Source organism: Rhinopithecus bieti, unplaced genomic scaffold, assembly GCF_001698545.2.
Source record: "Rhinopithecus bieti isolate Rb0 unplaced genomic scaffold, ASM169854v2 scaffold_15131, whole genome shotgun sequence".
NCBI classification, from domain to species: Eukaryota; Metazoa; Chordata; class Mammalia; order Primates; family Cercopithecidae; genus Rhinopithecus; species Rhinopithecus bieti.
The window spans coordinates 107,050-131,425 of NW_016808003.1; the positions used below are offsets into that span (position 1 = coordinate 107,050).

At 44.3% G+C, this 24,376-nt stretch overlaps 1 protein-coding gene across 5 annotated transcripts in view; it reads left to right on the plus strand.

Moving 5' to 3' along the window:
• The window catches only part of MAP7D2 (MAP7 domain containing 2), a 116,514-nt gene that overhangs the window by 34,302 nt on the left and 57,836 nt on the right, over positions 1-24,376 (plus strand). For all 5 annotated transcript variants that reach the window (XM_017884946.1, XM_017884950.1, XM_017884947.1 and 2 more), the window contains exons 2-3: positions 22,053-22,130; positions 23,283-23,446. In XM_017884946.1, coding sequence (XP_017740435.1) covers positions 22,053-22,130; positions 23,283-23,446 — 242 coding nt within the window. The remainder of the gene's footprint in view (positions 1-22,052; positions 22,131-23,282; positions 23,447-24,376) is intronic.

The window sequence follows — 24,376 nt, forward strand, 5'->3', positions numbered from 1 at the left end:
AAAAAAAAAAAAAAAAAAAAAAAAAAAAAAAAAGCATTTAGGACTGTGCCCGACATGATCAATGTTGATTATTATCGTCATCATTATTATTGTTATCCTCATTATCATTATTTCTCTAAACTGGCTATTGTTGAAATCTCTCATTAAGCTATTTTCCATGCCTCCCAAATCATTTAACAACTAAACTTACCACTTTTCCCCCAAGTCTCCCAAGGCTACTTCCTATTTCTGCACATTTCTGCATACGATGCTAACCACTGTTCTCCTGGCTTCCCAGGCCCAAAACTTCAGATCTCCTTTGACTCTCTCCTCCCCACCTCCATTCAGTTGCCTATATGTGTAGTGTCTACCTTTTCATACTAGAATTATCCTTTCCTTTCCGTTCAGATTCTAATCACCTCTCATCTGGATTATTCATTTATCGTGTAGCTGAAATGGGAGAACAAGGTTCCCGTGGGCCCGGCCCTGGACCCACCTGTGTGGGCTAGGGGACAGGAACAACTGGGAAGACAGGATTGGGTGCGGGGCATGTACATCAGCAGCATGAGGGACAGGATAAGGAAAGGACAGTGAGAAAAAGGCTCTGAGAAGGACCGGCTACACCTTAGGGCCTGCCTGTATTTGAAATGCCTTTATTGGCTTTTGCGTATTCCTCACGGACATCTCTGCATACAATGAAGGTCTTAGGGTAATTTGGACGAAATGGCTTGTTACCAGCTTGAATGATCACTTAGAAAAAAACTGTGCAGGCCTGTGCGGTGGCTCACATCTGTAATCCCAGCACTTTGGGAGGCTGAGGTAGGTGGATCACTTGAGGTCAGGAATTTGAGACCAGCCTGGCCAACATGGTGAAACCCCATCTCTACTAAAAATACAAAAATTAGCTGGGCGTGGTGGCAGATGCCTGTAATCCCAGCTACTTGGGAGGCTGAGGCAGGAGAATTGCTTGAACCCGGGAGGTGGAGGTTGCAGTGAGCCAAGATTGTGCCACTGCACTCCAGCCTGGGCAACAGAGTGAGACTTCATCACAAAAAAAAAAAAAAGAAAAAAACTTGAGAAAGCATTTTACCCCGTTCCTGCTCATTATCTTTGTTTCTTACATTTGGTGACCATATTGGCTATGTATTGTGTGCATACAACCATCACGTCCTGTCCTTAGCAGAGAACTCCAATTTTGAAACCTCAGAGGTTGGATATTGTGCTCGATGAAAGTACTCAGTGCCATATTGATGAGCAGAATGTTGGGTTACCTTGGGAACACAGACGTACTTCCTTGTTACTATAAAAAGGGACACAGTGGCTGTGGTTGTAAGGCAACCTACATTTTACTGATTCTTTATGGTAAAAACGACGTGCCTGTAGGGAAATGCTGTATTTTTTAAGAACTTTGATCAGATGCATCAGACATCCTTTTAGTGCTGATCAAATCGGGTAAACCCAGTTTTCAGTACTTAAGGGTTTTTACAGGTATCAAAGCTGTTTCCATCCATTCCTCTTCTCCTCTTTCCTGTGCCCACAGTAAGTAGGCAGGATATTTGTTGTAAGACTCAGTATGAATTGTTTTCACCAACGTGGATTATGACTAAGAGTATAATTTATACTAATGTCTTTAGGAGGGGACTTATTTGCCTGGTGGGGCCTGTATAGGTCATATGAAGGCAGATGGTGTGTGTTTGACCTCCTCAGGGTGGCCTATGGAGCAGAGTTGCCTGGCCAAGTAAGCCTTCCCACTCCAGATTGTGAGGCAGCTCAATGTATTTGCCTCGCTTGCAGGTTCCTACTATGGTTTCACTGCACTGCCATCTGGGAAAGGAAGGTTGGTGCAGTTTATTCCATAATAATTAAAAGCCTTACCACTACTAATAGGGTGTTTAGATACAGCCCTACTGACGGGGTGTGGTAACTTGCACCTGTAATCCCAGCACTTTGAGAGGCTGAGACAGGTAGATCATTTGAGGCCAGGAGTTCGAGACCAACCTGGCCAACATGTCAAAACCCCATCTCTACTAAAAATATAAAAATTAGCCGGGCGTGGTGGTGCGCACCTGTAATCCCAGCTACTCGAGAGGCTGAGGCAGGAGAGTTGCTTGAACCAGGGAGGCACAGGTTGCAGTGAGCCGAGATTGTGCCACTGAACTCCAGCCTGGGCGATAGAGTGAGACTCTGTCTCAAAAAGAAACAGAGAGAGAGAGAGAGAGAGAGAGAGAACGAGAGAGAGAGAGAGAGAACGGGAAGGAAGGAAGGGCGGAAGGGAGGGAGGGTACAGTCCTACCTAGGGGAACAAATTATGCCCATTGATGCTGTCAAACACCTATCAGAAGTTTACTAATTCTCTTTGTCTGAAGAATTATTTTATTATTGCTCCAAATTGCTATCATTTTTAACAAAGCCACCCAAATGTGAATTGTGTTTATTTTCTTTACCATTTTCTGACGTTTTATATTACTACCGTATATTGATGTGGCATGAAAGGTGTATACACTGTGAAGGTTTTTCTATTTGTCACATGCAGTGTAGCTTACTACAGCAGGCTTCCTTACCCTTGGCACTACTGACTTTTGGGGCTGGATGATTCTTTTTCTTTTCTTTTCTTTTCTTTTTTTATTTTTGAGACGGAGTCTTGCTCTGTCGCCCAGGCTGGAGTGCAGTGGCCAGATCTCAGCTCACTGCAAGCTCCGCCTCCCGGGTTTACGCCATTCTCCTGCCTCAGCCTCCCGAGTAGCTGGGACTACAGGCGCCCGCCACCTCGCCCGGCTAGTTTTTTGTATTTTTTAGTAGAGATGAGGTTTCACCGGGTTAGCCAGGATAGTCTCGATCTCCTGACCTCATGATCTGCCCGTCTCGGCCTCCCAAAGTGCTGGGATTACAGGTTTTTTTTTTTTTTTTTTTTTTTTTTTTTTTTTTTTTTTTTGTGACTCTCGCCCTGTTGCCCAGGCTGGGGTGCAGCAACGCGGTCTCAGCTCATTGTAACCTCTGCCTCCCAGGTTCAAGTGATTCTCCTGCCTCATACTCCCAAGTAGCTGGGATTACAGGCGCGTGTTACCACACCTGGCTAATATTTGTATTTTTAGTAGAGACAGAGTTTCACCATGTTGGCCAGGCTGGTCTCGTACCTCTGACCTCAAGTGGTCCACCCGTCTCGGCCTCCCAAAGTGTGGGGATTACAGGCGTGAGCCAAGGGCTGGATGATTCTTGTTTGAGGCTGAGGGTTGTCCTGTGCACTGTAGAATGTTTAGCAGCATCCCTGACCTGTACCCACTAGATGCCAGTAGCACCTCCCCTGGAGATATTTTGGAATCTCAAAATATCTCCAGACTTTGCCAAGCACCGGGGTACACAATCTCCCCTGGTTGAGAACCACAGTATTAGAGTGTAAGGATTGTGTAGCTTGCTATTTTTAAAGGCAGTGGTCATCTGAAGCACTAGTTTTCAGTCAGCTATAATAGAAATGTATGTATTGACCTTTAAGTATGACAGTTTGGCTAACTTAAAATAATGTAAATCCAAAACCCGATTGCTGTGCTGTGCTAGCATGCTTAAATAGAAACAGCATCTCGCTGTTCTTTGATGATCGTTTTTGCGGGTGAATGGCAACACACAGGATTTGAAAATGCATACGTCATTTATTTTTATCTTCCTGAAATGAAAGGGGAAGAAATAATGACAGCCACAACAGCCTAGGTACCATCCATACGCAGGCATACCTGTAGTGCATATGGGAAAAGCACTTTTCCTATGTGTTATTTTGGAATGGCAGTGGCCTTTTCTGTGGAGCAGCCAAAAGAAAAGCTTGTACATGTCCATAAATCTTGGGAATTCTCCCCTGAAGGCCTCGGTGTTTTACTTTTCACAAATCTTTCCCAGAACCAAATATTCAGTTCCATGGTTTACCTTTTCTTTTGTATCATAATCTGTAGTTTTATTATTTTCAAAATAAACTTTTAACTACTGGCAGTAATAAATTGAACTTGAAGATTCATGGTTCTTTTGTTTTCCAGAGAGGGTTTTAGCAGGGATGCAGTTAGAGGCTGGAGGTAGGTGAGATAGAGGTAAATTTAATTGACAAGCTAGAGATAACTGAGACTGTTTAAAAGGCCAACCAGACTGCCCTGGACAATGTTGAATGGTGGTACACATTGTACTCTGCTTTTGTGGTTTAAAAATAATCTATTTGTGGTCGGGTGCAGTGGCTCATGCCTGTAATCCCAGCACTTTGGGAGACTGAGGCGGGCAGATCACAAGGTCAGGAGTTCAAGACCAGTCTGGTCAATATAGTGAAACCCCGTCTCTACTAAAAATACAAAAAATTAGCTGGGTGTGGTGGTGTGCACCTGTAATCCCAGCTACTTGGGAGGCTGAGGCAGGATAATGGCGTGAACCCGGGAGGCGGAGGTTGCAGTGAGCCGAGATCGCGCCATTGCACTCCAGCCCAGACAACAGCGCGAGACTCTGTCTCAAAAAAAGTAAAAAAATAATAATCTATTTGTGCCCGGAAGCTGTTTCCTCAAGGCCTCAAAGTGCCCTTGAAGATTGTCCTTGTTTAAGAATTATGTTGTGGCTGGGCTGAGGATACCAGACGCACAGATCTGTAAGCTTAGGATGGGGGTAACTCTGCTGGGCATGTTTTTCAGAGACAAATGGAAATGGAACAGGGGTTCTAACTTTCAAAATCATTCTTAACATGTCTCCCAATTGTTGTAATACCAATAATTTTACTCTCTAATTTTTAAAATTTTTTTGTAGAGACAGGGTCTTGGTATGTTGCCCAGTCTGGTCTTGAACTCCTGGCCTCAAACAATCCTCCCACTTTCTTCCTAAGCACTGGGAATACAGGCATGAGCCACCGCTCTCAGGCCAAAAGAGTGATTTTTTTTTTTCCCTAGCCTCTTTATTTCTCCTTTGTATTTTGTTTTAAAACTAAGGAATCCTCTTGAAACAGAAGCCAACTGGTGGTAGGAGCAGGCCTAAGCACTGCCCTAATGACTTGCATTGCCCTTCAGTAGCCTTGTCAGTGGCCTCTGGACTCAGTGGCATAACTGGGACCATCTCTTCTGTGGGCTGGAATTGCCATGAGCTGAGTTGGAATAGCAGGGCTAGGAGAGCAAGGAGTTCACATTGGATAGTTTGTACTCAGCAGTCATTAAAGTTCAGATCTGGGCCGGGCACGGTGGGTTATGCCTGTAATCCCGGTACTTTGGGACTTTGAGGTGGGCCGATCACCTAAGGTCAGAAGTTCGAGACCAGCCTGGACAACGTGGTGTAACTTCGTCTCTACTAAAAATACAAAAAACTGAGCGTGGTGGCGCACACCTGTAATCCCAGCTACTCAGGAGGCTGAGGTGCAAGAATCCCTTGATCCCAGGAGGCAGAGGTTACAGTGAGCTAGGATTGTGCCACTGCATTCCAGCCTAGGCAACTGAGTGAGACTGTCTCAAAAAAAAAAAAAAAAAAATCAGATCTGATGCCCAGTGAGATGGCCAAGGAAGAGTTGTCATCCCAGGAAGAAGGGGCTGTCCTCAGGGAAAGGTTCTGAAGAATCCTGTTAACCCTGTAACAGTGAGGATGGAGGGACCCCAAACAACCACATACATGTCATTGTGCAGAAACAGAAACAAGGAATGAGGACAAAATAATCAGCTTGAGACAAAGAGCTTGCAGTTGGCTTACTCATACTCAAGAGCGCAGCTTGTCCTGTGGTAGGGACTTGGGACCTTATGGGCATCTGGGCGAGGAGTGCCATGGAGATTGACTGGAAAGGTTTCTGGTGAGCCTTTGGGATCTTTCTTTCTTTTCTTTCTTTTCTTTCTTTTCCTTCCTTTTCTTCCTTCCTTTTCCTTCTTCCTCCTTCTTCTCCCTTCTTCTCCTTCCTTCCTTCCTTCCTTCCTTCCTTTCCTTCTTTCTTCCTTCTTCCTTCCTTCCTCTTCCTTCCTCCTCCTCCCTCCCTCCTCCCTCCCTCCTTCCTTCCTTTCCTTCCATCTATCCCTTCTTTCATTCTTTTTGACTATCTCCTATAGGAAGGATGAGACTCTTTTACATCTTTTACTTTCATGTTATTAAACACACATACACATCACCATGAATAGAAATCAAATGACATTGCTAATACTGGAAATTCCACAGGTAATTTCTCTTTATCAGTCGTTAACTGCTGGGTTCTGTCCACAGTTTAAAAGAGATATTTGTATGTTTCTTGTGCTTTGTTGCTGAGAAAAAGCAAATAAGTAATTTATCCCCGTGTCTTGACCCTCTTTCCAGAAGCTCAAGGCCTTTCTGAGTCTTGTCTTGGATTGGTGAGTTGGGAGCTTTTATTTTCACATGACACAACCCTCATTGAGCAACCACTTCTCCTTATGTGTAACCTGACAGCCAGCCTCTGCCCCACCATTACAGGAAAATACTGGCTGGGTTAGGCTGAGGAATAATGATGCCAGACATTTATTGAGCAGTGCTTGTGTAGCACATAGTGTACTGAGCAGTTCCCTCTTTCCTTCCCCCTGTTTGCACCCTTTCCCTCTCAATTAATGCTCCTAGTGATCCAGTGAGTGGGCATGATCTCCATGGGATTAGAACCTAGGCTACCTGGCTCTGGAGCCCCTGCTCCCAGGCACTGTACTCAGCTGCCCTCTCTGTACTTGCTGAGGGATGTGGGGGTGCTCTTCAAGGGTTATTTTGTCTGCATGATTGGACCCCTGTATCAGGTGAGACTCCAGAAGCTCACGCAAAAGCCCTGTATGTCAGAGCCTCTCTATCTCTAAAGGACCTGAGGCCAAGTTCAGATGCCCAGACCTACTCACCCTGTCTATGGTAGAAAACTCTGCCCTTGCTGCCCTGTCCATGTTTACTCCCTTATCTCATTCAAGCCCCATTTGCTTGTTGGTTTTTTGGGATCACCTTGTATAGGATGGGCAGAATCCACATTCTTGTTGTTGAAGAACAGGCATGTACAAAAAACTGTGATGACCAGAATTACACAGAAAGGAGAGCGTGAAGGTAGAGGAGACATGATCTTGCAACCACCACACAGGGAAGAAGGCTGGGAGGACAGACCTCAGCATAGAGTCACCCATATTACCTTAGGGAGCCCTGAGCTTAGCTGTATAGGTTTCTTTTAACTAGCAAATCATGCTGTGAATAGAGTATGCTGTGCATATTGGCTTATTTTGAAATTACACATAATTGTAGAAACATAGGAAGCTAGGTAATTCCTGCCTCCCAGATGAGGATCCAGGGTGGGAGCTAAGCTTTTCATGTCATGGTGCTCAGTAGATAATCAGTTGAGTTTAATTTTTCTAGCCTATGTCTTCCTTCGCTACCTTTTGAGTTTGCTCATCTTAGCTTCTAAGCAAACTATCAGCTTGGTAGAGAAAGCCTTACAATGAAAACTGCGACCCCTTAGGAAGTTGTGGGGGGTTTCCTGGAGGAGTTTTATGGGGTTCTTGGGAAGACTGAAATGATTCCAGGATTTGGGGCCTAGTGATCATCTGCCCCAACTTGTTTTATCTGTGTTCTCTTCTATCAGGGGAAAGGAGCCAACTGTGAATACTCCTGCATGCCAAGCATTTTCACAAGGTCTTGCCTCTACCCCATAACCTTGGGATGTAGGTAGTAATGTTCCTGTTTTACAGAAGAGGAATTTAAGCCTCTGAGATGTTAAGGAATTTACCCAGTCTCTTGACTGGGATACAGTTGGGCAGGCCACATGGATGGAGCCAAGAAGAAACTCTCAGGGCCGAGGAGCTGAGCTTTATCTATGAATGGGGAGAGAATCCAATGGAGGCAGTTTTACTGGTAGCTGTAGAAAGAACCAGGCCTTTGGGACATTTGTAACTGGGATCTGATGTAGACTGGAGACAGTTAAAGGTATGAGAAAGTCAGGTTAACAGGTACCCTGGAAGATAACAGCTGTCAAGGAAGAGTTCAGGACCAAGGAACCAGCTTCTTAGATTTCCTTATCTTCTGGTAACCAGCAAGGTTAGGGCTTTTTGCCATGCTCTTTCAGAGCCCTGACTTCAGCCACTCCCTGGGCCTTTGCAGGTGACTTCAGTTCCCATGCTGGCCCTGGCATGGGGCATACCTCCTATTTCCCATGTTGCCCTTGGAGTCCAAGTACACCCAACTTCTTCACAGGGCCACAGTGAGGATGTGGTTACCTGGGAGTTCCCGGGTTTATCTTCATAGCTTTGGGCACTAATAACGTATGGCAGGTGGTCAGGACTGAATTTTGCCTTTTCTGTTTGTTGCTGTAGTTGTTACAGCTTTTAAAATAGATATAAATTACATACACTGCAATACACAAATTTTAAGTCTACTGTTTGATGAGTTTTGGCAAATATGTACACTTTTGGGGCCAGCCTATCTGATGGGTCCCCACTGGAGGCTTGGGGCAAGCTGAAGACATTGCTGATATGAAAGCAAGGATTAAAGATCAGGGAGGGTCAGGGACTGGTTCTAGACTGTGGTAGTAGACATGGTGGTGGTCAGGTAATGAGATGAAGGAACACTCATGCTTTCTGGATACTCAGGACATATCTCATTTAAGGGCCATATCTAAACCAGTAATAATAATAATAATACTGTTAGCTAATATTTATTAGGCATTTAATATGTGCTAAGAGCTTTGCATATATTGTTCTTTAAGCTCCACATTACTCTTTGACACAGGCACTGTTAAACAGATGAGAAGAGTGAGGCTAAGAAGCTTCCCCAGAAGTCACACTTAGTGTGTGCTGAGCAGGGATTTGACTGAGCTAGGCAGAGCCCACTCCTCTTTCTTAGCATCATCCTTCGTGCTTCCCAGTAGGAATAGCTACCATTTTCTAGATATCTAGATCCCTAGGTCAGTGCTCCTTCCCTTTAGGCTCTCTCATTATTGAGAGTCAACCAGATTGGCCTCAAATTCATGCTTTGCTACTTAATAGCTGTGTGACTTCAGACAGATTTCTTAATCTCTCTTGAGTCTCAATTTCCTCATCTATAAAATGGGGGTGCTTCCCACCTCCTAGGATTATTGTGAGCATTAAGTAATATTTGTAGAGCATAATGCCTGGCCAGAAGTAGGTGCTTAGGAACTCGTGTTTTTAGAAAAAGATAGTCTAGTCCACAAATATGTGTACAGTCCTCAAAACCAGGCACAGTTGAATTTTATAACTTGGCATGTTGTCTTTTGGTTCTGGGGAGCTTATTTACTAGATTGAGTTACTGGCACAGGAGTTCCTGGGGTGGCTGAGTACATGTATATGAATATAGAAGAATAGCATCATCATATACCACCTTCATAATTAGTGTTTGTGAGATGTCATCTCTATGCACTTTTTAAATAAAAAATTACTTACCTTGCTGAAGACAGGATCTCTCATTTCTACTATAAAGGGCGTGTGTCTACATGTATAGACAAAAACAAGCAAACAAACAGTGATTGGTAACTGATATACTGTTTGCAGAAGGTGAGAAATCAAGAGGACATATACACGTTTCTAGTATAATTTTTGTTGGAAAAGAATGCTCACCCTAGTTTTACACTGGCAGTGTTGTAATGCACTCTGTCTTATCACCCCCATTAGGAAAGGTAGCCTGGTTGAGGTTTCCAGGTGTGTGTGCAGAGGACCTCCATAGTGGAAGGTGGAGAGCAATAAATAGGAACATGTGTATTAGAATAGCTGGATTTGTTGAGCTCCTATTGTGTGCTGGATACAGTTAAGCAGTGCCTATATCTCATTTAATCGTCGCTCTAAGATAGGTTCTACTCTTACCTCCATTTTATGGAAGAGGAAGCTTAGAGCAGTTACTGCAGAACTTTCCTGTTTGTTTGTTTGTTTTTGTTTGTTTTGTTTTGTTTTTTGACAGAGTGTTATTCTGATGCCCAGGGTGGGGTGCAGTGGCGCAACTTTGGCTCATGGCGACCTCCACCTCCCGGGTTCAAGCAATTCTCATGCCTCAGCCTCTCTCAAGTAGCTGGGACTACAGGTGTGTGCCACCACACCTGGCTAATTTTTATATTTTTAGTAGAGACGGGGTTTTGCCATGTTGGCCAGGCTGGTCTCAAAACTGCTGACCTCAGGTGATCCTCCCACCTCGGCCTCCCAAAGTTCTGGGATTACAGGCGTGAGCCACTGAGCCCAGCTAGTACTCCTACTGTACCTTCTTCCAATAACTTGTGTAGAGGATTTTGTGGCCGAATGGTGATGATGGTTACATGCCAGGTTTTGGTTACATGCCAGGTTTTGGAGTGGGGGATAGGGGGCAACCAAGTTACATGCCAGGTTACATGCCAGGTTACATGCCAGGTGATGGTTACATGCCAGGTTTTGGAGTGGGGGTAGGGGGGATTCATTCTCATTATTATTATTTGACCTTGACATCAAAGTGCTATGCACTTTGTATTGTTTGGGCTTCACCCAGTTCTACATTTGGTAGGGAAAATGGCTCTTCTCTTAGCTGTGCAATTGTGATTTAAGAAAATCATTTAGGAATCATTTGAATTGTTTAGTAATAATCTTACATGTCTGCATTTTTCTGGAAAATGTAATTCAATTAGCTGTTTTAAAAGGAAACTGTGGGAATTTAGTGGGCATATTTTATAAAAATCTATTAATGGCATAGATTTGTGTATAGTCTTAAAGTAGTTCCCTATTTCTCCATTTCTTTCTTTTCAAGGACTTTTTGGCGTCTGTATACAATTGTTTTTTTTTTTGAGACTAAGTTTTGCTCTTGTAACCCAGGCTAGAGTGCAGTGGCGTGATCTTGGCTCACTGTAACCTCCGCCTCCTGGGTTCAAGAGATTCTCCTGCCTCAGCCTCCCAAGTAACTGGGATTACAGTGCACGCCACCACGCCTAATTTTTTGTATTTTTACAAAGAGATGGGGTTTGCCATGTTGGCCAGGCTGGTCTCGAACTCCTGACCTCAGGTGATCCACCTGCCTCGGCCTCCCAAAGTGCTGGGATTACAGGTGTGAGCCACTGTGCCTGGCCTGTATACATTATTTTTTTAAAATGCCTATACTTTTTGGATGTCTATACCTTCATCCTAGTAGTCAGTAGTTACTGAACTTAAATGCTAGGCTTGCCTCATTCAAAAGTATAAATCATGACATCTTTGAAAGGGGCACGTCGCAAGGAATGAATTGGGTGATAATAGTGAGTTTTTATCACCATTTAAGAGAAAATTTAAGCCAGTTCAGAAAATTATAGCAGGTAGGAAATGGATTAGATCACTCATTATCAGAGTGTGATCCCTAGACTAGCAGCATCAGCATCATCTGGGAATTTATTAGAAATACAAATTCTCAGGCCCCACCCTAGACCTACTAACTCAAAAATTCCAGGGGTAGAGCCCAGCGATCAGTTTTTAATAAGCCCTCTAATGGATTATGATGCACACAAAAGCTTGAGAATCATTGGATTAGAACCCTCCCCCCGCCAAAAAAAAATGCTCAGAAGAGTTATTAAGCTATTGCAAGAAATGGCATCTTCCTGAGAGGCAAATTTAAGTTGAAACCACCTGGTTCTGCTCTTGTCGGAGATAGAAAATGGAATAAATGGCCACTGATAGGTCTTTGTAATCGTATGATTACCCTGAGCTTAGTTCCTGCCTAGGTATTTGTTTCCAAAATAAATATTCCAAATAAATACCAGAACTTCATGTAATAGCCGAAGAAATAGAATTCAGTAGTCGAAAGGGATTAAAAGCAATTTATACATTTTCTGGAGACTAGAAAAGTGTCAAAAGATGAATTCCTAACGTGCAGCTTTTTGCCTAGTCCTCTGGCTCCCAGTATTATTTGTGTGCACACACACTGATACACCCACACACTGTACCTTCCAAGAGTCACACAAAACCCTTCCCTCACTCAGTTCCTAGTCAGAACTCTCCCCAGAAGCAGCCCAACATGGCTCATGGCTTCCTAGTCCCTCATCTCTCTTTCACTTCCTTCTGTCTTTTATTCCCCCCATCCCCACCCCATGCAGCGTATTTTCCCCTTTCCAGTGTCGATTGATGAAAACTGATTCATTTCTTACAATCCTGGAAATCTGTCCACATACGTTCGCCATCTGTATAATGAAAGCCCAATAACTGATTCATACTGGATGGGTAGAATGGAGAAAGCCAAGAACATAAAGACAGAGTTCTCTCTCTGGTGGAGAGAGAGATGGAGCAGTCTCATCTCTAGTTGAATGGGGCCTCAGAGCTGTTCCACCTGAAATTTCATGATTTGGGATTTTGAAAGTGCCAATCATACATTAAATTGACTTTTTAGGGTTTTCTTTTTTGCACATTGTATGCTGGTATGATTAAGCCTTCATTTTAACACTGTTTTTGTTTGTTTGTTTGTTTTGAGATGGCGTCTCACTCTGTCACCCAGGCTGGAGTACAGTGGCACGATCTTGGCTCACTGCAACCTCCACCTCCCAGGTTCAAGTGATTCTTCTGCCTCAGCCTCCTGAGTAGCAGGGACTACAAGCACATGCCATCATGCCCAGCTAATTTTTTGTATTTTTTGTGGAGATGGGGTTTCAACATGTTGGCCAGGCTGGTCTCGAACTCCTGACCTCAGGTGATCCACCTGTCTCAGCCTCCCAAAATGCTGGGATTACAGGAGTAAGCTACCACACCCAGCCTCATTTTAACACTGTTAAGGGTTGTTTTGTTGATGTTCTCAGAGTGCCTTTTAAATGGTTATGAATTTCATTTTGAAGAAAATTAGGTTGCTACACAATTTTACTGTTGGTTTTCATCAAAAGTCCGTTGCATTAAAGTAGTCATCCTGAGTTATGGAGAGAATTGAGATTTAGCCCTACACTGAAACAAATGTAAATGGAAAGTTTAGTGACCTTCTGGGATTGTAATTGGTTTTGAGGTTTTAAATGAAAATATGAGGCGGAAGTATGTGATGCTTTCTGAACAAAACAATATATCCTCCTGCAATGATGAAAAGGTTCTAGATTCTGTCAGCTGATTTTCAGTTCCCACTTGCAAGATTGAGAAGTTCAATTGGATTTCAGGCTTTATTATTTTCTAGCATATTTTTGCATAAATCATTACCCTTGCCTAGAATTTCCAACTCCTGCCGTTTCACTGATCTGAATCTGACCCCACCTCCCCTCTCCCAGGAGAGCAGCAGAGTCCAGAAGAAATCACCGGATTAAAAGTCAGAGAGATAATTAGACTCCTCCCACTTAATAGCACATTGGATGGGTGGGTCACTTGATGTTTTGAAGTCTCCATTTCTTTTTTTTTTTTTGAGACGGAGTTTCACTCTTGTTGCCCAGTCTGGAGTGCAATGGCGCAGTCTCGGCTCACCACAACCTCCGCCTCCCAGATTCAAGTGATTCTCCTGCCTCAGTCTCCCGAGTAGCTGGGATTACAGGCATGCACCACCACACCCAGCTAATTTTTCTTTTTTCTTTTTTTTTTGAGACGGAGTCTCGCTCTGTCGCCCAGACTGGAGTGCAGTGGCCGGATCTCAGCTCACTGCAAGCTCCGCCTCCCAGGTTTACGCCATTCTCCTGCCTCAGCCTCCCGAGTAGCTGGGACTACAGGCGCCCGCCACCTCGCCCCGCTAGTTTTTTGTATTTTCTAGTAGAGACGGGGTTTCACCGTGTTAGCTAGGATGGTCTCGATCTCCTGACCTCGTGATCCGCCAGTCTCGGCCTCCCAAAGTGCTGGGATTACAGGCTTGAGCCACCGCGCGTGGCCCCAGCTAATTTTTCTATTTTTAGTAGAGATGGGATTTCTCCATGTTGGTCAGATTGGTCTCGAACTCCCAACCTCAGGTGATCTGCCTGCCCTGGCCTCTCAAAGTGCTGGGATTACAGGTGTGAGCCACTGTACCCGGCCCATTTCTTTAATCTAGAAAATAACCCTGTCTCTACTAAAAATACAAAAAATTAGCTGGGCGTGGTGGCGGGCGCCTGTAGTCCCAGCTACTTGGGAGGCTGAGGCAGGAGAATGGCCTGAACCCGGGAGACAGAGCTTGCAGTGAGCCGAGATCGTGTCAGTGCACTCCAGCCTGGGCGACAGAGCGGACTCCGTCTCAAAAAAAAAGAAAAGAAAAGAACCCCCTAAAAATAATGGCCAGCACCATTTAATGAGCATTTATTATATGGGAAGTTCTTCCCACACATTTCATGTAACCATCACAGCAACTGTTTATCACAACACATTTATCATTTATTGGTGGTTTTTTTTCATCCACTTTTAAAAATAAATACTCATTTTTCTTCCAACTTGCCAACATTTATTTTGGCTCCCCAGTTTTACAAACTATAATTAATAACAAAGCTGTTGGGATTGGGTGACAAAGACACTTTATAGAAATATATCTGATTTTTACATACTCAAATGTGCCACATACGTTTGCCTTTGGAACCGGATATATCATCTGGATATTTGGGATGGAAAGGAAAAACAGTTAACCTAGGAGATTTGGGAGAAAGCCACATATAGGATCAACTAGGCTCTGGATTTTGAGCCTAGTTGTGGAACACTCCCTGATGTGGCTTTTGGTATTTTGCTTTTTTTCAGGGTGGTGGGGGAGCACTACACATTTTTTATTGCAATATAATTTACTAACAATAACATTAATCATTTTGAAGTGTAATCTAGTGGCATTTTGTACATTCACAATGTTATGAAACTGTCACCACTGCCTAAAATACCATCACATTTTCATCACTCCCAAAAGAAATCTTGAACCCATTAGTAGTCTTTCACAATGTCTCCCATCCCCTTTGTTCCTTTTTTATGGCTGAACAGTATTTCATTGTATGGATGTATAATGCCATATTATATTTATCCAGTGTAATGGTTAATTTTTAGTGTCAACTTGACTGGATTGGGGAATACCTAGAGAACTGGTAAAGCATTATTTTTGAGTGTGTCTGTGAGGGTGTTTCCAGAGGAAATTGGTGTGTGAGTCTGAGTGGACTAGGTGGGGGAAGATCCACCCTCAACGTGAGTGGGATCCTCCAATCTCCTGGAGGCCAAAACAGAACAAAAACTGAGGTGCTGAGTATATGTTACTGCTTCCCTTCATGAACTTGACATTTCTTGAGTGCTTACTGTGCACAAAACACCGTGCTGGGCCCTTTGGGGGCTACAAGAAGACATGGGACATAGCTCTGCCCTTAAGCTTGTATCCTGATGGATGGATTGGAAAGGGAGGGTTGGTGAGAGAGGGCTTCGGAAGGGTAGAGTTTCCTGTGCCTGAGGGTGGTGAATGAGAGAGGGAAGGACCCGAATGTGAAGTAAAGAGGAAAAAGGTCTGTGAGAATCAGAGCACTGATGGAATTCAATGGAAAGATTAATCTGTGTGTGTTGGGGGTGGGGTTATGGGGAGCAGCTCATGCAGCACCTTCCTTTCTTTACCCTTGTATTCCTTCCACAACTCTAGCAGAATAATGGGTACAAAGATGCCTTAAAATGTTGGTTGTTTTTATAGGCACTTCCGGTGTGAGGTTAAAATATTCTGCAAATGGGGAGGTTTCCATCAATGGGACATAATATTCGTGGCCCTTTGATTCAATAACTTTTTGAGTCCCTCCCAATCTTTAGGGTGCCAGAGATTCAGAGATAAGACAAGAGCTTAGAGGACAAGGGTCAAATGAAAAGACCCAAAGCCTGGCAGGGTGGTGCACACCTGTAATCACAACGACTAGAGAGGCTAAGGTAGGAGGATTGCTTGAGGCCAGGAGTTAAAGATCAACCAGGGGCAGCATAGCGAGACCCAGTCTCCCTGCCCCTGCTTTCCACCCCCAAGGAAAAAAAAAAGACCTAGACAATAGCATGTAGGGCAGTAACAACCTTGGTAAAGGTAAACACTGTGGAGGAATGTGGCAGATTCCTTCTGCAGACTGTTTTGGGGCCCACTCTGCTGAGCTCTGTCATACAGAGAGTAGCCACAGGGAGGGCCCTGCCCTGTAGAATCACCGTAATCTAGAACACTAGTTCTCAAGGTGTGGGCCCTGGACCAGGAGTGTCAGCCTCATCTGAAAGCTTGTTAGAAAGGCAGATTCTCTGGCTCACCCCAGACTTCCTCCATCAGAAGCTCTGGAGATGATGTCCAGCAGTCCATTTTCACAAGCCCTCCAGGTAGTTCTGATGCATGCTCAAGTGTGGCAAGCAGTGGGCTAGGACAGTTGTCAGGCCTGGATGCACATTAGAATCACATGCGGAGCTTTTAAAGCAGCAGTACCTAAACCACACCTAAGACTGATTAGATCAGAATCTGAAGGGAGACCCAGGCATCTGTAGTTTTGAACGCTCTCCAGTTGATTCCATTGTATAGCCAAAGTTGAGAAACAGTGGTCTCCATGTGCTTAAACAGATCATCACAGTGCAGTCAAGAGTGACCACTAAGGTGGGAAACAGTGCCTGTGAGTCCACAGAGCAGAGGATGCCTGGCAACCCCTTGAAGGAATCAGGATGGCTCCCCAGAGGAGGTGAGGATCCTTCATTGTATTTCCTATTGGATGAGCTCTTCATTCCTCCTTCCCTGTTTTTTCTGGACATTGCAGTTGCACAAATCTGAGTGTGATTGGAAAGGTTATTTTAAAATTCGTTTAATGTGATTAATTTTCAAAGTTGAACACAGCTGGCTTTCCTTTAAAACTTTGTATTTTGATAATGGTTCTTAACGGTACCATGAATAATTGACTAATATCAGGTCATTAATATTCTATAGGAGAGTCAAGCTAATAAAATTCATTTTAAAATTAGTTTTTAAAAATGTGTTCCTGCAGCCCAGGGATAATAGGATCCCAGTCAAGTATGAGATTTTATGCTTTTCTTTTAACATAAAATAGTTGTTTGGCTGCTCAATATCCCTGTTTTATTCCAATTTTTTTGTAGGACTTAATTGCCCAGGAAAAGACCTCTGTTTCAGAGTTGCAAGTTTGCCTTAATTCTGTTGCCCTGGGAAGCATTACTGCATCAACAGTGGGGAAGGGGTGGCTCTGACATGGGTGCTCTTTGTCCTTCTCCTGGGTAGGGTATCTCTGAGAGAGTATCCCCTTTAGGTCCTTCCGAGGGCTTCACATTTGGGCCAGATTTTTTTTAAAAATAATTAAACTTTTCTATTTTGAGGTCATTGTCAATCCACATACAGTTATAAGAAATATTACAGGCTGGGTGCAGTGGCTCATGCCTGTAATCCCAACATTTTGGGAGGCTGAGGCAGGAGGACCGCTTGAAGCCGGGAGTTCAAGATCAGCCTGGGGAACATAGTGAGACTGCATCTCTACAAATAAATAAATAAATAAGAAAAAAATAGGCCAGGCACAGTGGCTCATGCCTTTAATCCCAACACTTTGGGAGGCCGAGGCGGGCAGATTACGAGGTCAGGAGTTTGAGACCAGCATGACCAACATGGTGAAACCCCGTCTCTACTAAAAATACAAAAGTTAACCAGAAGTGGTGGTGCATGCCTGTAATCCCAGCTCCTCAGGAGGCCTGAGGCCAGGAGAATCGCCCTTAAAACCTGGGATGCGGAGTTGCCCCCAGTGAGCCGAGATCACACACTGCACTCCAGCCTGATGACAGAATCCGCTCGAGACTCCGTCTCAAAAAAAAAAAAAAAAAATAGAAGGAAATGCAAAAAAGCCAAGCATCGGTGCATTCTACGCTCGCTCCGTCTCCAGCTCATCCCAATGAAAGATAGGCATAGACATAAAGACCAGAGAGGATCGCTTCTGACCTCAGTACGTCACTTAGCGACATGCATAGTATCGCTTAATGTAGATTTACAACTCCCTTACTCTAAATAAATTATTTAAAAACTTAATCAAAAATTATAAAACTTAAATAAAACAACTGTATAATTTCCCATCCTAAATTAACAACTGATAATATTCTCCAATCTTCACTCTCCAAGGCTATCTGTATTTCAGCGGACAGGTGCAAACTCTGTCTCAAAAAAAAAAAATTACGGAGAGAGCCCATGTCCCCTTTATCTGGTTTCCCCCAATGGTAATATTTTACAAAACTATAGAACAGTATCACAACTAAGATGTTACCACTGTTACAATCAAGATAGAGTACATTTCATGATACCTTTTATAGACATCCACTTCCCTCCCACCCCTACCCTCTCAACCCCTGGCAAGCATGCAGGCATGGATCTGTTCTCCATCAGTTCTTATGGAGTTCAAAGGTAAAATTGGGTCCCTGGTTTAAAAAAAGAAAGAGATGGCTATAGACTGTGGCTCATGCCTATAATCTCAGCACTTTAAGAGGCTGAGGCAGGAGGATTGCTTTAGCCTAGGAGTTCCAACATCAGCCTGGGCAACATAGGGAAACCTTGTCTCTACTGAAAAATAAAAAAATTAGCCAGGCATGGTGGTACATACCTGTGGTTCCAGCTACATGGGAGGCTGAGGTGGGAGGATCACTTAAGCCCAGGAGTTGGAGGCTGTAGTGAGCCATGATCGTGCCACTGTACTCCAGTTTGGGCAACCAGCAGTGATACCCTGTCTCAAAAATATTTTTAAAAATTATGATAAATGCACACAAATAGGGCACATGGACAAAGGATGATTGGGTAGGAAAGTTAGACATTTTAGGATTTCAGGCCATACAGAAAGACTTCCTTTTGGAACTGAATTCAGCACTGTATTAGTCTGTTTTCATGCTGCTGATAAAGACATATCCAAGACTAGGAAGAAAAGGAGGTTTAATTGGACTTACAGTTCCAAATGGCTGGGGAGGCCTCAGAATCATGGAGGGAGGCGAAAGGCATTTCTTACATGGCGGCGGCAAGAGAAAATGAGGAAGATGCAAAAGCGGAAATAAAACCATCAGATCTAATGAGACTTATTCACTACCATGAGAACAGTATGGGGGAAACTGCCCGCATGATTCAGATTATCTCCCACCAGGTCCCTCCCACAACACCTGGGAATTATGGGAATACAATTCAAGATGAGATTTGGGTGGGGACACAGAGCCAAACCATATCAAGCATTACTTCTTGGATACACTGTACCTTTAGAGGGCGTCTCCTGGTGTTAGTGTTCACAGTAATCTACCTCAGTTCCTCTGATTTAAATCTGGCTGTGTTTTGGTAATAACTGGTTTATTTGTTAGAGGCTGTGGTTTGTGCTCCAGCCCTCCTTACCTCGGAATGAGCTCAAGGGCTTTTTGACAGCCTTTGGGAAAAACATAGAGTCGGAAGGTGGAAGCTGGAGATGAGTTATTTGGCTTCTCTTGGAATGGATATTCTCAAAATGTTTGCCCAGCAATTAAGCAGAAGAAGCAGATGCTGTGTGGAAGAAACCTTACTCATCCAGTAAATCTCAATTCCGACTGAACTTAGACCTCCTTATCCACATGTGCCCCAGAGCAGCTAGATGTGCAGAGAGAGAATCACAGGAGGGAGCTGCCAGGCTTCTGCAGGGTGGTAACCGCCAGCCACATGTGGCTATTAAGTGCCTGAAGTGTGCTCAGTGTGACTAAAGAACTGAACTGTAACTACTTAATTTTGATATGAAATTTAAATAGCGATGTATAGCTCATGGCTACCGAATGGACAATACAGAGATTCCACATTGCCCATGTTGGGCTATTTGAGTCACTCCACCCCTTTCAGTGGGACAAAGCTGAATTTAAAAAAGAAAGAGATGGCCATGCATTGTGGCACGAGCAAGGAGAGACCTTACAGCTTCCCCCAAGGTCCTCTGTAACCTCTTCCCTACCCAGCATCAGCCCTAAAACATTGCTGAGCAAACATTTTCAAACCACTAGTGTGAGGAGGAAGCTGCTAATTAGCCTGCCTGGACAGTAGCCACATCTGTGTCCAGCTGGGCCAGTGCTTGACTCACAGTACTGCTTACGTCATACTTCTCTAATGAGTCACACTCGACTTCTCTTTAGATTTGCAGGCTCATTCTTGGGGCCAGGTTAGGATTTGTTCCCTGCATGTATCACTGGGTTACAGCACTAAGACCAAGGTGTTACATTTCTTCCTGTGCCAGGGAAGCAGCACAGAAAAGCGGTAACTAAGAATGTGGGTCCTTTCAGCCAGATGTGAGANCCTCCCAAAGTGCTGGGATTACAGGCTTGAGCCACCGCACCCGGCCTCAGAACTAATTCTTATTAATCAGACTCTTGAGGTAGACACTAGAACCTGACTGTGTTTGGAGAAAAAAGAAACCTGACTTTCTATGTTGTTCCCCTTCCACAACTTCACACCTGCCTCTGAGCATTGTGTGCATGTGTTGGGGCCACCATGTAAGGGGACAGTGGCCGGAGCTGTATAGACCCAGAGTTGCATCAGCCACACATGGCTCTGGAACACACCAGGGGAGACTGAGTTACAGAGAGAGCAGAATAAGAGTCCTCAAACCATGTGGGAGCACAGAACATCACAGGGCTGGGGGACTGGGGGGGTCTTGAAGATGGGCAGGGTTTAAACAGATGGAGCAGGGTAGAATAAGGGATGGCATGAGCTAGAAGGTACATGGGAGAAAGGGCAGTGCTGAGGTGAAGTTGGGAAAAGAGTTTGGGGTCAGATTGGGGGGTGGCTGGAATGAGCTGAGGAGTTGGTCTTTAAATTTTTGATGACGTTTATATTGTTGATAGTGTCATAATGATTAGGAGATGACTAAAACCAAAATGGAGAATGGCACTTGGATTTTTCTAGTACTTATCTCATTTTAATATCCCTGATATATAATCTAGGCTGCAAAATCAGATGTAAGTGGGGAATCATGACAATCCAGTGTTTGTCACGCCATCCCCCTTCCTCATTCCCACTGCCTACACTGTGGGCGAGGCCTTCAGGCCTCCCTCCTGGACAGCAGCAGGAACCTCCTTAGAAGAAGCACAAGTTGCTGTGGCAGCAAGGCACACTATGATGCCAGCTTGTGATGCTCCCAGAGAGGAAGGCACAGATGCTGGTGAAGTGAACCTGGTTATATTAACATGAAAGCTGACTTATGCAGAATGGTGTGCTTAAATATTATATAGATAATACACTGGGTCCAGTTGTAACACAGTGCAGTTATTTCTAATCCTAAAATGACCATGAAGATCCATTTAATCTTTTATTTAGAAAGCCCTTTAGGGTTCTGCAGGGGTTGTTGGTTGGAGATGAAAATCTTCCGGGATATTTCTCAGACATTTTGGGGGAAGTTGTCATTTGTTCCATCTTATTTGTTGTAGATATTTGGATGATTCTAAGATACTGAGATTGACATTGGCACAAACTTGGCAGAACCAAAATTGAACTTGAGTGTTGTCTTTCATGGTGCTCACCCAAGGAGCTCATATGTTGGCTCCTTTCAGAAAGTAGGCCGGGCACGGTGGCTCACGCCTGTAATCCCAGCACTTTGGGAGGCCAAGGTGGGCGGATCACCTGAGGTCAGGAGTTTGAGACCAGCCTGGCCTCAAACATGATGAAACCCTGTCTCTACTAAAAATACAAAAATGAGCCATGCATGGTTGCACGCACCTGTAATCCCAGCTACTCGAGAGGCTGAGGCAGAAGAATCGCTTGAACCTGGGAGGCAGAGGTTGCAGTGAGCTGAGATTGCTCCACTGCATTCCAACCTGGGCGACAGAGTGAGACTCTATCTCAAAAGAAAAAAAAAAAAAAAAATAGTAAAATGTTTAGTGTCTGTGTAATGAATAGTATTCAAAATTTTGTCCATTTTTGTGCTTCTCGTCTCTCCCAGGTGGTCCTGCTTCAGGCCTGGGAGCCTGACTAAACGAGGCCTAGTGGGCTTCTCTGCACATTGCCAGGCCTCTCTGTCACTTACTGTACTTTCTGACCCCTTGTCTGCCTAGGGGCAAAGGATTAGGAAAGGGGCTTTGTCCTCTGGGGCTGATGTTGGCCCAACTACAGGACAGCTTGGCAGGTGCATGCGAAAGTGGTAGCTGCTGCCCCTTGGCTGTGTGTGTCATGGAGAGTGACAGATTGGACCTCCTTTGGTTGAAGTAATGGGGATGGATGATATGTGCATGCAGTCAGACTCAGGTGCTGTGCCCAGTTGCCTATAGTACTTAGCAGATAGGGAAAGACTGAAGAACTGAAACATCATCTAGTTTTCTCCTTTGTAGGCATGGAGGGATTTTTGAAATCAGATGAGAGGCAGAGATTGGCCAAAGAAAGACGAGAAGAAAGAGAAAAATGTCTGGGTAAGTTATGCACTTTAGCTATTTTGGTCCAAGGGAGTGGAGATATGGTGGTGTCTTTTCTGAAGATTCTTAGAAATTTGTGAATGAATGGGAAGAGAACTAGGACAATTGCTAGATGAACATGAAGAATCAGGGGTGAACCTACTCTGCAACTGGCATGTTCACAAATAGGTAATTCTCAGAACAGTTCACTCGGCAAACATTGAACCTCTGCTGTGTTCTAGCCACTGTGTTAGGGTCTGCAGATATGATATTGAAGAAAGAGAAACATTCGCTGTCCCTGACCTAAGGAAGTCCTAACACCTTCAAGTGTCAACTGTGTACACTCCCTCAGGTTCTCTCTTGGGAATCTAAAAGGGCCATCCTCAGCAGAACTGAGAAAATCAGCACTTGAGTCATTCGGTATTTTAGGACAGAAGGCCATGGTTGAGAAAGGCTGTCTTGCCTCTTGCAGGTTGTAGACAGATTAGTGCACAGTGTTCTTCACAGGATGCTGAGGGAGATAGCGTTTCCCCACTGCATTGAGACAAATGAGGACCTTTCAGGTTCTTCTCTTCTTCACTGCCTCCTGCTGATCGGTACAAGCATTGCCTCCTCCAGGGAACCCTTCCCTTTCTTGGATAGGTGGAATTAAGGGCCCCTTAGTAAATGCCTTGAGGGTAAGGCAAATTTTATTCATGTGTTTTACCCCCGACCTAGCTCAGTGTCTGGTGCTTGGTGCACACACAGTTAACCTGCTTTTGAATGAGCATACCCTTATAAGCATCATTGCTCAACCTAGCATCTAGTTTAGCCATTGTGCACAAGTTTGACTTAATGATAGCCGTCATAGTCATAGCTCCCACGTCGGGAGGCACTTATTGTGTACTTCACGGTCATCATCTTGTTCGATCTTCACAACACTGTGATGCGGCAAACATGACTGTCCCCACATTGTAGAGGAGGAAACTGAAGCAGAGGGATGATCTAGCTAACATGCTTAGGGTTACCCAGCTAGTGGCAGAGGTACCAGAACCCTTTATCTCAATCAGTGCATCCTGGGATCCTACCAGGCTCTTTTAGGGCTCTGCCCTTGCTTCCATGTTTTGGTCTTAATCCAAACTGCATGGGGTGCTCTGGTAATGACACCTGTCTTCTGCTTTCCTTCCCCAGCTGCTCGGGAGCAACAGATCCTGGAGAAACAGAAAAGAGCCAAGCTCCAGTACGAAAAGCAAATGGAGGAGCGATGGCGAAAACTGGAAGAGCAGCGGCAGCGGGAGGACCAGAAGAGGGCTGCTGTGGAAGAGAAAAGGAAACAGAAGCTCCGGGAGGAGGAGGTAAGGCCCAGGTGCACCCTCTGCCACCTCCCAGCCCCCTCAGCAGGGTGCTCAGAGTGCCTGGGCATCCTGCCCAGCTCTGGGGTAGGAAAGAGACCTGCCGTGCACCTTCTCCTTGGTGGCTCCCATGCCTTCTTTCAGCAACATGACATGAAACTGGAAGCAGCACCAACATAGAACCACAGAGACTTACCCATTCAACTCAGGTGTTAATTTGCTGTGCGATCTTGGGCAAACTGGTTGGCTTCTCTGGGCCTTGATTTGTGTGTCTGTGAAGTGAGAGGGTTGGATTTGGCAGTCTCCAATGCCTCTTCTAGTCATTACCTTTTCTGATTCTAAGACTCAAAGGGTCCCTGGTGGTCTAGTAGATAGGGAAAAAAAAAAAGACTCAGAGGAGATTGTGGATAGCGGCTGGGTGGTGTGAATCTGAGGGTTACAGATGGTAGTTCATGCCTCCAGGGCAGACACAAGGCCAGAACAAGAGCTGTGAGGTTGAGAACATTGTGATCCTGTCAGTTGCTACTGGCAAATTAGTCTACCCTCAAATACCAAGATGCTAGTATATTTAAATTTTAATGTAGTTCTTTACTTTAATTGCTCTTTCCAGTTACCTTTTAGAAAAGAGATGGCACATAATTACCCCTACAGAGTTCTTTATTACTAAATTTTGAAAATATATTTAGAAAGCATATTTGGATTATAGATTTTCTTCACGATTATATTTTTAGGATGTAATAAAAACCTTATGTCAGTTGATGATAATTTTTTATTCATAAGGTATAATGATTCATCTTTTAGTATGAACAATATAGAGGTTTGGTAATCTCCATCACTGTAGGATATAAAGATGTTTGTACAAATTCAGTATTTTTTAAAATCTCTGAATGGTTGTTTATCACTATATATATTTACCCCTTCCTTTTTTTTTTT